The sequence below is a fragment of the Megalops cyprinoides genome, chromosome 5, assembly GCF_013368585.1.
Source record: "Megalops cyprinoides isolate fMegCyp1 chromosome 5, fMegCyp1.pri, whole genome shotgun sequence".
Taxonomy (NCBI): Eukaryota; Metazoa; Chordata; class Actinopteri; order Elopiformes; family Megalopidae; genus Megalops; species Megalops cyprinoides.
The window spans coordinates 22,627,016-22,641,575 of NC_050587.1; the positions used below are offsets into that span (position 1 = coordinate 22,627,016).

Here is a 14,560-nt window from a genome sequence, read left to right on the forward strand (position 1 = left end):
AAAACAATGGATAACACAAAGCTACCTATTTTTTTCTGTGAGCATTAGCTAACAATTGTGATTCATTAGCAAATTAGCTTGCATGCTATGTCTACAAATAAAGGTGCACCGTTATACATAAGTGTGATACATAATATGTACTACTAATAGCACTGTGTGCTATTAATTGCTCACTGATTTTAATCAATCATCATTATTTAGCCATGGAATTAAAAGTGTTTTGATTGGTTTATGATGGGTGGTTACACATAACTAACCAAACACATGATCTGTGTAAACTAGTAAACTAGCTCCCCTCCTCAGTGGCAAGATCTTCCAATCACAGTCTGTGCAAAGAAATGAGACTGACAAATGAGAGGGGTGAACAACCTGCCCTTCACAAATGTCGGCAGGTTTCCACTCAGACTAGATGTTGCTCACTATCTCTACTTACAAGAAGTGGTTAGTGGTGATTACTGTAACTGTGATTTGCTTTGAAATGTCTGCACGTGCAAATGGGATCAGAAATTCTGTTGGTTTGAGCGTAGAGTGTTGCAAAAGCCTAGGGCCTACCACAAGCATCCCACCATGGATGGCCTTGGATGAGAATTTGAATTGACAGTTGCACTGTACAGAAGAGTTTCTAGCTATGATGACTAGCCTGGTAATGAATTTCCCAACCTCTTGAGGAAATCGGATGTGCGTGCAGCTCCAACGACTCTGGACCCTGGGGCAGTGCTGTTGAAAGAGATCAGCTGAAACGGTCACTGAAGTCAACATTCCAGAGTTAACTATAAATAATTATATAAAGTCGGTGTAATGTCCCTTTTAAAGTCAACCTTTCGTCAACCAGAAAACAAACGAAAACCGCACTCAGAACTCGCAGGATGAATGCCAGAACAAGATGAGATAACTGAAAGTGGGAGCCGTATTGCTTTTACCCGCGGTCCACTCTCCAGCGTGGCAAAGCAGGGGTTAAACGAGAATGATGACGCGGCAACGATTAATCCTTACGGAGTCATATGGCGCAACTAACTGTCACGTAAACATTAGACAAGCTAATGATACGAGCAGCTTTTTAAGTGAGTGAACGAGGAAGGGAGTCGAACAATACAAAACCAATGACTTGTTTAATTAATCGGTAATTTACATAAATTCAGCTCTGAAAATAGTTCTGGGAATTGACTTGGAAGCAGGCGTAGCTAGCTAGCTACTATCCACAAGCAATGTTGATTGTGGAGGGGAAAGTGGGAAGAACAGCTGGCTTGATAGCAAGTTAGTTAGCTCACGTTGCTACGTAGCTAGCTAGCTTGCTGCTATTGACAGGCAAGTTTTTTCCCTCGACAGATGCAGTTAACAATAACCCGTTGTCTTGAAGGCAACTAACTAGCTAACTTGCTAGGCCTCGCGTGATGCCTCGATCTTGACTGACGCCTTCAGGCGAAGGGGCTTGTGGAGTCTTCGGAAGAAGCAGGGGAGGCGCTTCGTCAGAACGGGTAGGTTGAGTAGCGTTTCCTGGTGAGCTAGCTAGTTAATGGCCACCTAGCTAAGTTAGCTCGACTGTATAGCCTACTTCTGGAGAACTGTTGCATCCCGAAGAACTCATTCATCCTAATTTCAGTCTGAGTTATTTCATTTGTTCCGTTGCCATCTAGACCACCTCGGTAGTGAATTTAACGTTAGCTACGTTAGCCTGTCACTTTGCCAAAGCTGTCCCGGTTTGCTAGCTAGGTAGCTATTAGCTAGAATAACCTATGTTAAAAGCGGGACCTAGATAGCTATGTGTCGCGATTCTGATTTCTGTGCGATAGCTAACTCTGTAGGTGGGTATGCATGTCCTCGACTCAGAAATGACACGTCGTCAGTAGGTGAGTCGTACTGAGTATGAATGAAGTCTAGCAAACAGGTGTATCGATGGCTGCTGTGCCATCTAAGTGAGAAGCTCGCTAGCTGATAAGCTGCCAACTTAGTTTGCCGCGAAAGTCCACAAAAAATCAGACAAACTTTTCAAAGCGTAAATTTAGCTAGCACAGAATCAGATCTTCATTGACAGTGTTGGTCGTATGGACATTGTCATTGACTTTCATTAGCTAACTGGCTATGTTGTTGCCTGTTGATATCTGTGGAATCTCGATCTCGGTATAACCAGGTGTCGCAGTAAAATATGCCCTTTTTGTAGTCTGTGGCGGTTCTGAATTGTCAGTGTTCTAATGTTTCAGTCTCATCTTGGCATTATCAGTCCAGTCTTGGTCTTGGGTTTCTTTGGTTGATACAGTCAAACCTTGGTGCTTAATGAGACATGTGGGCATGTCCCATGATTATCACGAATGTAGTGTGTTTTTATTTTCTATCATTTTTTAAATGTATTTTCTTTCTTTGAGGCCTCCTCCATGAACATTACCACATAGCTCATTGCTACACCAAGGACCCTCTGAAAGAATTATTTAACAAGAAATAGTCTGTTCAAGGGGTTACAGAGGAAGAGAGAGAGGGTGGAGGTAATAAGTGTAATAAGCACCAAGGCCACACATTTTATCTGATGGAAATATCTTTGAAAATGCAAGGTATTTAGATACAAGATGAGCACTAATAGAGAGCTGGGAACAGTCAGAAGGAGGAGACTCATAAGGCAGCAAATTGCTTTTCAGTGTCAGCTTAAATATTCATTTAAACTCCTTTGCAAACTGGAAGTACCGGAATTCTGATGGAGTTCATTTTTGAATTTGAATTTCATAAGCCACAGCCCATGAAGGAGTCATAAATGGACCGGATGGATTAACACAGGTATGCTCAATGAACAAGCATGATACGGTCACCTGTTTGAACTTTTGAGATTGTTGGTCCTCTCCGCAGAGGTTTCAGGAAGCACTTGAGAGAATGACATAGAAGCAGGAGAGTCTTATCTCAGGTCCATCATAATTCATACATTCTGTTGTGCCTCTTAGTCTTGTTGAATGTATTATTGAACACTTCTTATGTTTTTATTTCACCAAAGAGACTTTAAGGCATCAAAGGCAGCCTTCCTTTGTTACGTTGCAGTGAAGGTGTAGGCTTTACAGGTGGAACTTGTAAATGGCAGATTCTAATTCATATCTTTTTGCGTGTCCCACTTTAGTTTTGTCTTCCTGCCACACCTCACGTTTCAGCAGGGAGCGTTCAGCAGTCCTGTTGCTACGGAAACAGGCTCCCCCTGACACATAGGCCTACACTTCCTGTTGATGATCTGTAGCCCTAATCCACTCATAGGAAGAGGAGTTTGGAGATAAAAGGGAATGTAATACGCGCATTCGAATGTGGCTCTTTTTCCTGGTCCATCCTTGACCCCCCACCCCATCCCCCCTTCAGCACTGCGTCTATGACCCTCCCGCCAGGCTGGAGAGATGTACCCACCCTCCAGGAAGGATTTCATTTCATTAACTCTCACTGAACGGGACGGTCACAGCTACAACAACAGCAAGCACTGGCGCCGGCAGTCCTGCTGGAGGGTGAGTGCACCGCCCACAATGCCCGCATCCGTCCACGGTGTGGCGCCCAGATGTCATTTACAGCACGATGTCTCTGACATTTCCCTGCCGAGCCCAGAGATGGCCCCATGAGATGCCCCCATGAGGACAGGTTAGGGCACTGCAGTCGAATATTCGCATGCACCCACAGGCATTGTGTCCCCTGTTGCCTGCACCCTCATTTGAACCCCCAGGCCTGCGTAAAAAAAAAACAGTGAGTGTAGTAGTATAGGCATTTGGCTAGCGAAAACAAGCCCAAGTGGCTATTGTGAAAGAATATGGGGTGTTCCTGGTCTGTCTGATGCAGTGTCATTCACTGCTTTTTGTTTTTTGGTCACAGAGCTTTCGTTTCTCAGCTGGTGTTCATACACAGGTGGTTTTAACACGAAAATGCTGCTGAAATATCAGGCTTGACTGAACAGGTGACAGCAGCAGGAGTTGGGCAGCGCTGTCTGCTTTCCCGGTGTGGTGACCGTGTATCAAGTGCTTCCCTGTGCATTGCTGAATATGTACAGTGCACTGCTGCTTGTGATACAGGGCCTCTGTGCAAAATTCAAAAGCAGCAGGGTTTTTTCCATTTGCGTTTTATTCTTGCGGTGACAATGAAAGCTTTGGATGGTAGGGGGTGCAGGAACCCTCCAAAAGTAAACATGACAGTGTGGTTTCGGTTGACCCATTACATTACATTATGTTACATTACATTACGTTCATTTAGCAGACGCTCTCATCCGGTGCGAATTCCAGCAGAGAAGCACAGAAGTGTATCCATTCAAGCTGAATGAGTAATCAAGCTGAATGCCACAATCGCAGGTGATGTCAACAAATCTCATTCAAGTTTAATATTCAGGTGAATATGACAGCTTGCAGCTGGGCTGCGATTCTTAGTGACAGAGCAGCCCTAGAGAATGGCAAATAGGGCAGGAATCAGTTGAGAGGCACCCCCTGAAAAAGACAAAACCGTTGGTGTGGGACAGGATCTCTCCCATGAGCTCTATGAAGGCTGAGCTGTGGATACTAATATTGTCCTTTCTTTCACCAGTACCGTTAGAGATGCATAACTGCAAACCTTTTGGGGCCTCTTAGATTACGTCCTCTGTCTGTCTGAAGCTAAGTGCTCACTCCTTATGCAGATTGCTTTTATTTGAGTTGGTCTGAATGTAAATGCATGCTTATGTGGATTCACCCTGGAAGCTGTCCTCCCTTTATCTGACCGTTTCTCTGTGGCTCTGTGACCTCCCAAATCGAATCTCTCCCCACACCCTAATCTGGAAGATGGCCAAAAGATGTTCCTCCTTCTCAAATGAACATTCAACAGTGTATTAGTGTGTCAGCAGTCACCGTGATACAAGGTTTATCGGTCTCGTCAAAGGACTGCCTGTGCTGGAACGAGAAAATGGTGAATGATACAGCAAATGATCTTTCCAATAACTTTCAGTCAGAAAATTTACATACTGAAGAGCAAGCACAGCAGCATGAATTGGCACTGTTGCCTGCTCTTGTGATTCTAATGTCCCTTTCTTTCCTGTCTCACTCTCTTTGCCTTTTTGTCTTGCTCTAGAAATGGAAGCAGCTGTCCCGGTTACAGCGTAGTCTTATCCTCTTCCTGCTGGCGCTGCTGCTGGTTTGTGGGATTGTGTCCTATCACAACCTGACAGAGCAGTGGAGAGGTAGGACCACTACACCACTACAACAGACAGCACAAGCTGTTATACCCTACACTGCCAGTAGGGACAGTGCTCTCTGTCATAATCATGATTGATTGCAGAAACAAGATATGATCTTTATCCTTGGGGGACTGTTATTCGAGTCCTGTTGTGGCACACTATAATCCTACTGTTACTTGAAGATTAAAAGTTTTCATGAGAGAAAAACAATCTTGAAATGGGAGGAAGAAGACCTGTGCTTAAGAGGAAAAAAGGAATCACTCCCGGATTCTTTGGCTGTTAATGTTTTTTTTAAAAATAAAGAAGTTCAATCCAGTGTTTACTAAAAATGGTGGCCATCAGTTGGGCCATCAAGCGGTGATGAACATACGGATATATAGCCTGAGTGTGATAAGGGTGTGGCTGTATGTCCAGGACTCTCTGACAGGTCTGTGAAGGATGACTGGGATGGTGAAGACAGCCGGGGCCTGAAGCCTTTCCTCCCAGGAATCCTCCCAGGGGTCCTCCCAGGGGTCCTACCAGGGGCGGTTCCAGGGGTCATCCCAGAGGTTATTCCTGAGCCAAAGAAACAGAACGACCTGGTCCTGCCCAAGCCCCCTTCTGCGGTTGGTGCCTCCTCTTTGTCTCCTGTCTCTCAAAAACGGTAAACTGGAATGCAGAGGTTGCAGATTTGGATCTGAGGTGTGGTGCTGCCATTGTCCCTTGAGCTTGAGCTAGGCACTTTGCTCAAATTGCCTAATTAAACACCCCTACTGTCTGAATAGATATTATTTAAAATATGAGCTATGTCAGCCATCCTGAAGAAGTGCATTTCCTATAAATGCTCATACTCAGCTCATCATCTTCCAATACACCCCCCCCCCCAGTTCTGAGTGTTGCAGTGTTTTTTTTTTTAAAGCTGGAAGCCTTGCATAGCTAGGGTGGTGTAAGTTTGTACTGTTTCAGACAGTGTGGTGCTGACCCACGTGGCACCACATCCAGACAGAAGACAATTGCACAGCGCTGAGTGGGCTGAGCGGAAATTGACTGTTCAGTCATGGCTGATTGTGAGGCTGAATGAGGCGGCGTGCCAGGCGGATGTGCAGGGAGTGAACAGAGGCAGCGGTGACAGGGCTGTGCTGTGTTAGCGCTCCCTGTAAATGCCTCCCTGTGTCTCTCCCTGCCGCTCGTCATACAGAAGAAGCAGCTGCCAAACAAACGCGGGCCCCCGAGCCTGCAGAACCGGCTGAAGCGAGAGAACGAGACGGACTGGCAGGCGAAGGAGAAGCCCGGGCCGGAGGTGAAGAACGGAGAGGAGGAAGAGGAGGGAGGGAAGCCGGTCATCAGGTGAGCCGCTGCTGCCTGGCCTTACGGCTGACGAGAGTGGAGGAGGAGGTTCATCAAAGAGACCAGCCTGAAGAGCGCTGTGAAGACGATGACCTCCCGTTTGCGCGGGCATTTTTGTGTTCATATGTGCTTGTGTGTCTCCGTTCAGCTGGCGTGGTGCTGTTATCGAGGCCGACCAGGCCACAGAGCCCCAGCCCTCTGCTAAGGAAAAGGACACAGTACCTGCCGAGGCTGGAGATGGCGCCCCCGTGGGGCCAGGTGGGGACACTACCTTCTAATGTTCACATGCAATCACAGGCATTGTGTCCCATGTGGCCTGCGTACTAATTTTACCTCTCAGCTCTGCATGAAATAGGTAGTTAGAAACACTGTTTGGCTAGTAGAAACAAGCCAAAGTGGTTATTGTAGAATTATAAAGCAGTCTGTTTTAAACAGCTGATATTTGCTTGACAGAATTTGTGTGTGTGTACATGTGTGTGAGTAGTTACAGCGCGCAATGCGGAACGGCTGGAGGCAGTGAAAGAGGCCTTCAGGCATGCCTGGAAAGGCTACAGGGAGTTTGCCTGGGGTCACGATGAGCTGAAGCCTGTTTCCAAGTCGTACGGGGAGTGGTTTGGTCTGGGCCTGACCCTGATTGATGCACTGGACACCATGTGGATCCTGGGCTTGAAGGAAGGTATTGAGCTCAGAATGCCCTCATCACTAACTCTCAATGCAGGACACCTTGATCTATTAGAGTAGAGGAAATTGAACCAGACTGTAGCAATGATCTGTTAGAGCAGAGGAAATGGACCTTTGCGTGAAATAGTGGCCTGTGAGAGCACAGGACCACAGGAACGAATAAGGGAAATGTGGAACTGCTGAGTTTGTTCCAGCTGGTTTGTCAATTTTCTGCAAATATGTTCCTTGCAACATTCAGTCTGTTGTTAATGTTTAATATACCTTGCAGGGTCAGCTGGGTGTAGAAGGTAATGGAAGTGTTATTTGAGGTTGGATGACTCAATTTCTGTGTTTCTGTGGCAAACAGAGGCTTGAAGTACAATTCCACCCCCGGGATGGAGCGTCAGATCATCAGAGGGTCATTACCCTAATCTGTCTCTCTAATGTTGATTGCCAGGCAGAATGTTGTGGATTGGGCTTGGCTAGATAGGAAGACACTGCTGTCCGGTACTGGGGTGAAAGTTCTTGTGTGGTTTTACAGATGTTCTGGAAGCCATAATGACGGTGCGTGTTCTCCTTTCTCACTCGGGCAGAGTTTGAGGAGGCCAGAAAGTGGGTGGACACGGAGCTGTCCTTCTCGAAAAGCGTGGACGTGAACCTGTTCGAGAGCACCATCCGCATCATGGGCGGACTGCTCAGCACCTACCACCTGAGCGGGGACAGCCTGTTCTTCGACAAAGCTGTGAGTCCCAGAGCCTGAACAGCATCACTGTTCTCCCCTCAAAGAGCTTTTTGAATGCTCAGTTGATCAGAAGCTCCCTTCAGCGTTGTCCTGGTCTCCTCTGGCCCCTGTGTGTAATGAGCTGCCAAAAGAGAGCGGTCAGAACAGCAGAGTCACTGGCCATCTTCTGCCGCAGAATGAAGACCCACCTATTCAGACTCTATCTTGGCTCTGCTACCTAGTTGTTACAGCCCTTAAATCTTGCCTTTTTCTGTAGTAGTTTAGGGTTATTACTGTAATTACCCACTTTGACACTAGCTGTTTCTGTAATTTCGATTACTGAAGTATTGTATTGAGTATAGCACTGGTTACTGTATCAACGTGCGGCAGACTCCTGTGTAGGTGTGGTTGCTGCGGATAAACAATGAATAAATTTAATGTAACAGCATTGACTTTCATCTGAGGTGTTTTCCCTCTCTCCTCATTTTAGAAAGATATTGGATCCAGATTAATGCCTGCCTTCAACACCCCCTCCAAAATCCCGTACTCAGATGTGAACATCGGGAAGGGCACAGCGCATCCCCCTCGCTGGACCTCGGACAGCACCGTGGCAGAAGTGACGAGCATCCAGTTGGAATTTAGGGAGTTGAGCCGCCTGACCCAGGACCCCCGCTACAGGGTGAGCTGGGAAACTGTGTGCAGATCTGAGCGCTGGGTCCACAGCTGACATCCCCTGCCCCTACTACCCTTGGCTTCTTTGCTCATATACTGCCTCCCAGTCATGTAATCAAACGTTCAGATCATCCTCTTTGTGGAGTAAATAGGAGCCAATTCCAAACAAGAGCATTTGGCTTTAGCACAAGCATCACTCAAGCGTTGTTCAAACACTGATCTAACAACCTCCTCCCACACCCCGCCCCCTGGTAACTGGTAATCCCCATGTTTTCCTGACCTCCTAAACCCTCATTCCTCTCACCCTTCTGCCAGGAAGCGGTAGATGAGGTGATGAGGATGGTCCACAAGCTGGAGGGGAAGCAGGACGGCCTGGTGCCCATGTTCATCAACACCAACAGCGGGCAGTTCACCCACCGCGGGGTGTTCACGCTGGGCGCGCGGGCCGACAGCTACTACGAGTACCTGCTGAAGCAGTGGCTGCAGGGGGGCAAAAAGGAGACGGAGTGAGTGTGACCGTCCTGTCCCCTCCCATCCTATCTCTGTGCCCCACCGACCCACTGCAACCAGGATTTCAATCCACATTTACTCATAACTTTGATCTAAATTCTATTTCCAAAATTTTCCTAAAATCTATTTCCAGTAATAACATGGTCTACTTGCGCCATCTTGGATATCGCTGAACCCGCCAAGCTGTACGTACAAGCGACGCTTGTAGTTAACTGTGAGTCAGAGTTGCGGACGTGTGGGACTGAATCCAGCCCCGTGTTTCTACATAAGCGTCTTTTCGAGTGTAGCGGCGCCGTCAGTAATTCTTCACGGTGGGGTTTATCCGCTACTACAGCACCTCTCTTCACGGTGCGTCTGCAGGCTGTCGGCAGATTAATCTCCCCGCCTCTTAGTGCTTCATTTGCATTCCGTCTGTATGAGAGCCCCGTGCATAAAACCCGGGGCGGGTGCAGTCGCCAAGGAGAGGCACAGCTGATAATGTTAATGCTGACGCTGACCTTCCTCCGCGCGGCAGTGTGTTTGTGCAGCTGGGCCTTCACCTTCCCCGGCAGCTTAGCCTTTGTCTTCATTAACCTCCTCTATATGGCAGTACCATTTTGTCTCATTAAATCATGATGTGTGTGTGTGTGTGTGTGTGTGTTATGCAATGCGTGCATGTCTGTGTGTGTCTTTGCGTGTGTATGTGTGTATCTGTCTGTGTGTGTGCGTGCGCACGGGTGCGCGTGTGTGTGCGTGTGCGTGTGTGTGTGTGTGTGTGTGTGTGCGCGTGTGTGTGTGTGCGTGTGCGTGCGTGCGTGCGTGCGTGCGTGCGTGTGTGTGCGCGCGGCATGTGTGTGTGTTCATTCTGCAGGCTGCTGGAGGACTATGTGCAGGCTATAGAGGGGGTGAAGAAGAACCTCCTGAGACAGACCGTCCCCATGAAGCTCACCTTTGTAGGGGAGCTGTCCAACGGGCGATTTAGCCCTAAAATGGTGGGTGGGCCCAGAGACCCCGCATGTGTCCCAGCTTACACCTCTGCCCCCAGTACCTATTGACCTGTCTGCATGTCACTGCACTGTCCATGCTTTACTTCCAGTACCTAGCAATGTGTCTACGTTTTACTGCCTGGTGCTACTCCCAGTACCTAACCATTTCACATTACCACATGTGTGCCGAGTCTCTCCACAGCGTGAGAAAGCCATCTGTGTGGAGTATGAGCCTAATGTGTGTTTCCCCGTCTCAGAGCAGAGCCCTAGTCCTACCACTGCCTGTATATGCGGCATGTATGACCCATCCCAGGACCACTTAAGAGCCCTAATGTTGCAGGAAAGTGAGGAAAAGAGAGCTAAAGATGAGCAGAACTAGCTACTGCGCACGATTGGGACTGTAAACTAATGTTCTTCACTTATTCAGTACCTATTAGAAAGGTTCCTCCCCGCAGATTTGTGTGCATAGCCAATTTGTCAGTCCATTTACCCCAGGGTAGCAGCTTATAACTAGTTCATTTTTGTATTACAGAGGGAATTTATTTACATTAATGTTTATGTTACAACCTCCACGAGCTTGACATAATGGCATTAAGAATTTAGTTCACGTGTAGTTTAGTTGCATTAATGTTGTGCTATACGATCCACAGTAAATTGAAAAAGTAAACATCCAAAAAGACTGTTGTACTTTTTATGTCTGCTGTAAACAAAGGTGCCCTGTGCCACAGTTTCCCCAGGGGACTGATGCTGGCGTGGCGACGCTGTAATCAAGTTTGCCCAATGAGCTCGTATGACCCTGCCGATTGGACGAATGTTTGTATTGAGCATTTGTGGGGCATTAGTTAGGAAGCTTATCCGCACTGCCAGTTGCAGGAGTTATTTAATGTGGCCTGTACTCTGGGAGGCGGCATGTGTAATCAGATAACAGGATTGATTGGCAGAATAGCTTGGGAATAGCTCCAAACTACATAGGAAGAACTTCAGATTGTCTTGTCACATTGTTTGCACATTTGTTCATGCAAATGCTGTAGTACAGGATCGTGCTTTTGCCACCTTTGAAAGCAGCATGCATTGATAGTCAGACATTTTGTTGAGAATTTCCTGTTTCACCAAGATTAATTTCTCAGGGTGCAGTGTTGTACAGAGATTCAGAGGGTTTAGGGAGAAGTTAAAGTAGAAGAGCCATCATGTGTCCCCAGGTCTAACACTGTCCACGTAACTTCTTTTTCTCTGTAACAACACAACAACAGTTAAAGGGAACAATAATACTAACAATAACACCAACAAAGTGATGCTGCTTTATTGTCACCCGCTGTCTCTCAGGCTGTGACAGGCAGAGGTGGCTTCACACAGCTCCCTTCCTCCCCTCGGAGTATTAAAGGTTTCTGCCCAACATGGAGGCTTAGATATCTGGAGCAAACCTGTGCAATTTTTGAAAAAAATGTCTTTTTTTTTTTGTTGTTTTTTTTGCAGTTCAAAAAAAGTGTCACTTTCCCTTGCCCTCTTTATGCCAGAACAGTGACATTGAAAGTATTGAACAGTTTTCTGTTCTTTTGAAGGATACAAACCAGCCATCATCATCCTCACCTTCACAGTGAATGTTTGTCATTTGTATATGCAAAATACCAGCATCTCTGGCTCTCCGTGGTACTGTCTCTTCACCTCTTACTCGTTCTCCCCCTCGTCTCCCTCTCACTGTGACAGGACCATTTGGTCTGCTTCCTGCCTGGGACGCTGGCTCTGGGCGCCCATAATGGGCTGCCCTCCGACCACATGGACCTGGCCAAGCAGCTGATGGAGACCTGCTACCAGATGTACGCCCAGATGGAGACCGGTTTAAGCCCCGAGATCGCACACTTCAACATGCAGCCCCGCAACGGTCGCGACGTAGAGGTCAAGGTGGGTGGGGCGCCGTGGGAAACAGGGCATACAGTACATGGTAGGGATCATGCAGTGTCATGGACATATAATGTTTTATGGTGCATAGAGCATGAGACCTTTCCTACTGAAGCTAATGTAAAATCATGTCACTGATGGCAAAATGAATAATAATGATATGGTTAGGTTTGGTTTTCTCATTTTAAGTTTTTTTTAATCTTTTCCTTTTAATGTTTTGTTTTTGAATTACATCATGCAATGAGCTAAGAGTAAACGGGATATAAAATATCCTTGGCCGAGTATTTGACAGTCCTGTGATAACCCCAATTTGTTACATTACTGATTTACTACTGTTGTGTAGCTGTATAAGCTGTACAATGCTCATGCTATAGGCTTGATTTAAATACTATTCCCAGTGCAGTGAATCCACACAGGAGATGTAAGTATGTTGAGTGTGGTTATATATGGGACTGACCCAGGGCTTCCCTTCTTTCAGCCTGCAGACAGGCACAACCTCTTGAGGCCAGAGACGGTGGAGAGCTTGTTCTACCTGTACAGGTTCACCCAGGACAGGAAGTACCAGGACTGGGGCTGGGAGATCTTTCAGAACTTCAACAAGTACACCAGGGTGAGTGAGAATATGGGACTCTTTCATCGAGAATGGGTCCGAGCCCAGGTTTGGGCAGAGGATAGAGTTAGGGTCAGTAGGGTCACAGGGTTGGGTTTAGGTGTAAGGCTGGGTCAGGGTTAGGGCTGGGGTTAGGTATCGGGTTGGGTCAGGGTTAGTATTGGAGTTAGGTTTAAGGTTGGTGTTATGGTTAGGGTTAAGGTTAGGTTTCAACCAGATTTAAGAAACCTGTGTCTACACTGCAGTTACTTCAGTTCTCACACTGTCTTTGCGTGCGCTCACTGATGAGTAGCTGCATTTGATAACAATAACAAGCAAGTAAACAAAACCACAGGACCATCAATGACAGCACAGTGACTGTGACTCAATCGGTGCTGGCAAATGCAGTGTCATTTCTCCCTGTCTGCAGGTCCCCTCTGGTGGCTACACCTCCATCAGCAACGTCCGTGACCCTTTAAACCCAAACCCCCGGGACAAGATGGAGAGTTTCTTCCTGGGGGAGACGCTGAAGTACTTCTACCTGCTGTTCTCGGACGATATGGACCTTATCAACCTGGACAAGTATGTCTTCAACACAGAGGCCCACCCGTTCCCCATCTGGGTCACCGCTCCGTAACAGGAAGCGCACCTGCTGCCACAGGAAATGACGCGTAGACGTATGCTCACCTCAGGGCTTCCATGGATGACGATCTGACAGTGAGCAGGGGGACACGCAACTGTCTTTCCTTCTTTCAGTAGCTTTGTTTTGTCCCCTTGCCAGTGTTCCTCCTTCAGAGGTTCACCTTGTTCTGATGCGTTTTGCTCAGTGGCAGTTTGAGGAATTGATCGCAGTGGCCTTGAGAAACATATAAAAACTTTTTTTTTTTTGACCTCCACTGGTAGTGGAGGTCTGACTTTGCGTCCTGTAGGTTTTAAATGTAGTTTATTTTTGCGGTTTATTTTTGGGTAAGGAGGGCACCAGCCATTGCCCTGCTTTCCCCTCGGGCTTTTGTGTTGATTGAGCTGGCTTGTCCAGTAGCGATGATTTAGAGGATAAGGAGATGCATACGGCAGAACCAGGAGACATGGAAAGAACAGACTCTCAGGCACTTTCTAATTCAGCTGTTTTAAGGTATGAGCCGCCAGTGGGAACACCACGGGCCGCTGTCAGAGGCTTGCATGCACCACACAGGAGGCGACTCTAACCTCCCACTTTCATAGCTGGACCTGTTTTCCAGTTCTGTTCAAAGAAAGCAAAGGGCCCGAGGTCAGAGCCAAGAGAGATGAGGGAGGCCATGAGTGCCCCTCTACCCTCTCTTTGCTCTGGCACTAGTTGGGTCCGCAGCCAGTTGCAGCTATCACAATGTGAAGCTTTTCTAGTGAAGAAATGCCAAGTACTTGATACATGAAGAATTTACTAATAGTTTGATTTTTTTTTTCTTTTTTTAGTTGGGGAGGGGGGAAGGGGGAGGGGGATCACATGCATCTGTCTATATCGCTTTGATTTGAATAGAAACTGATATCACTTTTAATTTGAGGCTACTTTCAGGTCATAGTGTTTAGAGACTAACAAATTGTTGGTCTGTCCTCCCTATATTTGGGACCATGTACAGAAGCAACATAATGTGTATTTATTCTTTCTTGTTTTTTGGCACCTAATAATTGTCCCTGTTGAGTGTAACTCACAGTATCTCTTTTTTTAGACTTCTTGCGTTCTCTCTTAACAAGCACTTTTGAGAAATCCTGCAAACCGTGTCTGAGTCTGCATGTGTAACAGTGCATTGTAAATGGTGGAGATGACCATCATGTGGTCTCTTAAAGGATGATTCTACCATGTATATGTGAGAGTACCCCAGTCTCCTTAATGCTGTGACACAGATGTGGTCATGCAGCGCCATTCCGGCCTGAAGCTTGTAGAGTGTGGTCTCAGTGCTGTGACCGCAGTGCACTCTGACCACATGCGAGATCCAGATGTGGAGCAGGTCTCTAGTGTACACATGTCCACTAATATGAGGCCCAGACTGATCAATGGGACAAAAGCATGTTGCACTTTTTTAGGATGCCATGTTATTGTA

General features: G+C 47.0%; 1 protein-coding gene across 4 annotated transcripts; it reads left to right on the forward strand.

Annotated features, from left to right (window-relative positions):
* The first annotated feature begins 982 nt into the window (after positions 1–982).
* On the forward strand, positions 983–13,938 carry man1b1a (mannosidase, alpha, class 1B, member 1a). Of its 4 annotated transcripts, none has more exons than XM_036529605.1 (15): positions 983–1,475; positions 2,717–2,763; positions 3,325–3,464; positions 5,041–5,149; positions 5,561–5,751; positions 6,324–6,472; positions 6,621–6,730; positions 6,957–7,148; positions 7,726–7,874; positions 8,344–8,532; positions 8,841–9,031; positions 9,886–10,006; positions 11,705–11,899; positions 12,375–12,506; positions 12,916–13,938. In XM_036529605.1, the coding sequence occupies exons 3-15, from the start codon at positions 3,360–3,362 to the stop codon at positions 13,120–13,122; spliced, it is 2,040 nt and encodes a 679-aa protein (XP_036385498.1). In that variant the 5' UTR covers positions 983–1,475; positions 2,717–2,763; positions 3,325–3,359; the 3' UTR covers positions 13,123–13,938. The 4 variants fall into 4 exon arrangements, with proteins under 4 accessions (XP_036385498.1, XP_036385499.1, XP_036385497.1 ...); XM_036529606.1 differs by having other exon boundaries at positions 3,351–3,464; XM_036529604.1 differs by lacking the exon at positions 2,717–2,763.
* Positions 13,939–14,560: the final 622 nt, after the last annotated feature.

Bases quoted from the DNA above. Each gene is read 5' to 3' on its own strand.
- man1b1a (XM_036529605.1), top strand. From the start codon at position 3,360: ATGTACCCACCCTCCAGGAAGGATTTCATTTCATTAACTCTCACTGAA. The intron at 9,032-9,885 runs GTGAGTGTGACC...TTCATTCTGCAG, and splicing joins GGGGGCAAAAAGGAGACGGA to GCTGCTGGAGGACTATGTGC. The intron at 12,507-12,915 runs GTGAGTGAGAAT...CCCTGTCTGCAG, and splicing joins ACTTCAACAAGTACACCAGG to GTCCCCTCTGGTGGCTACAC.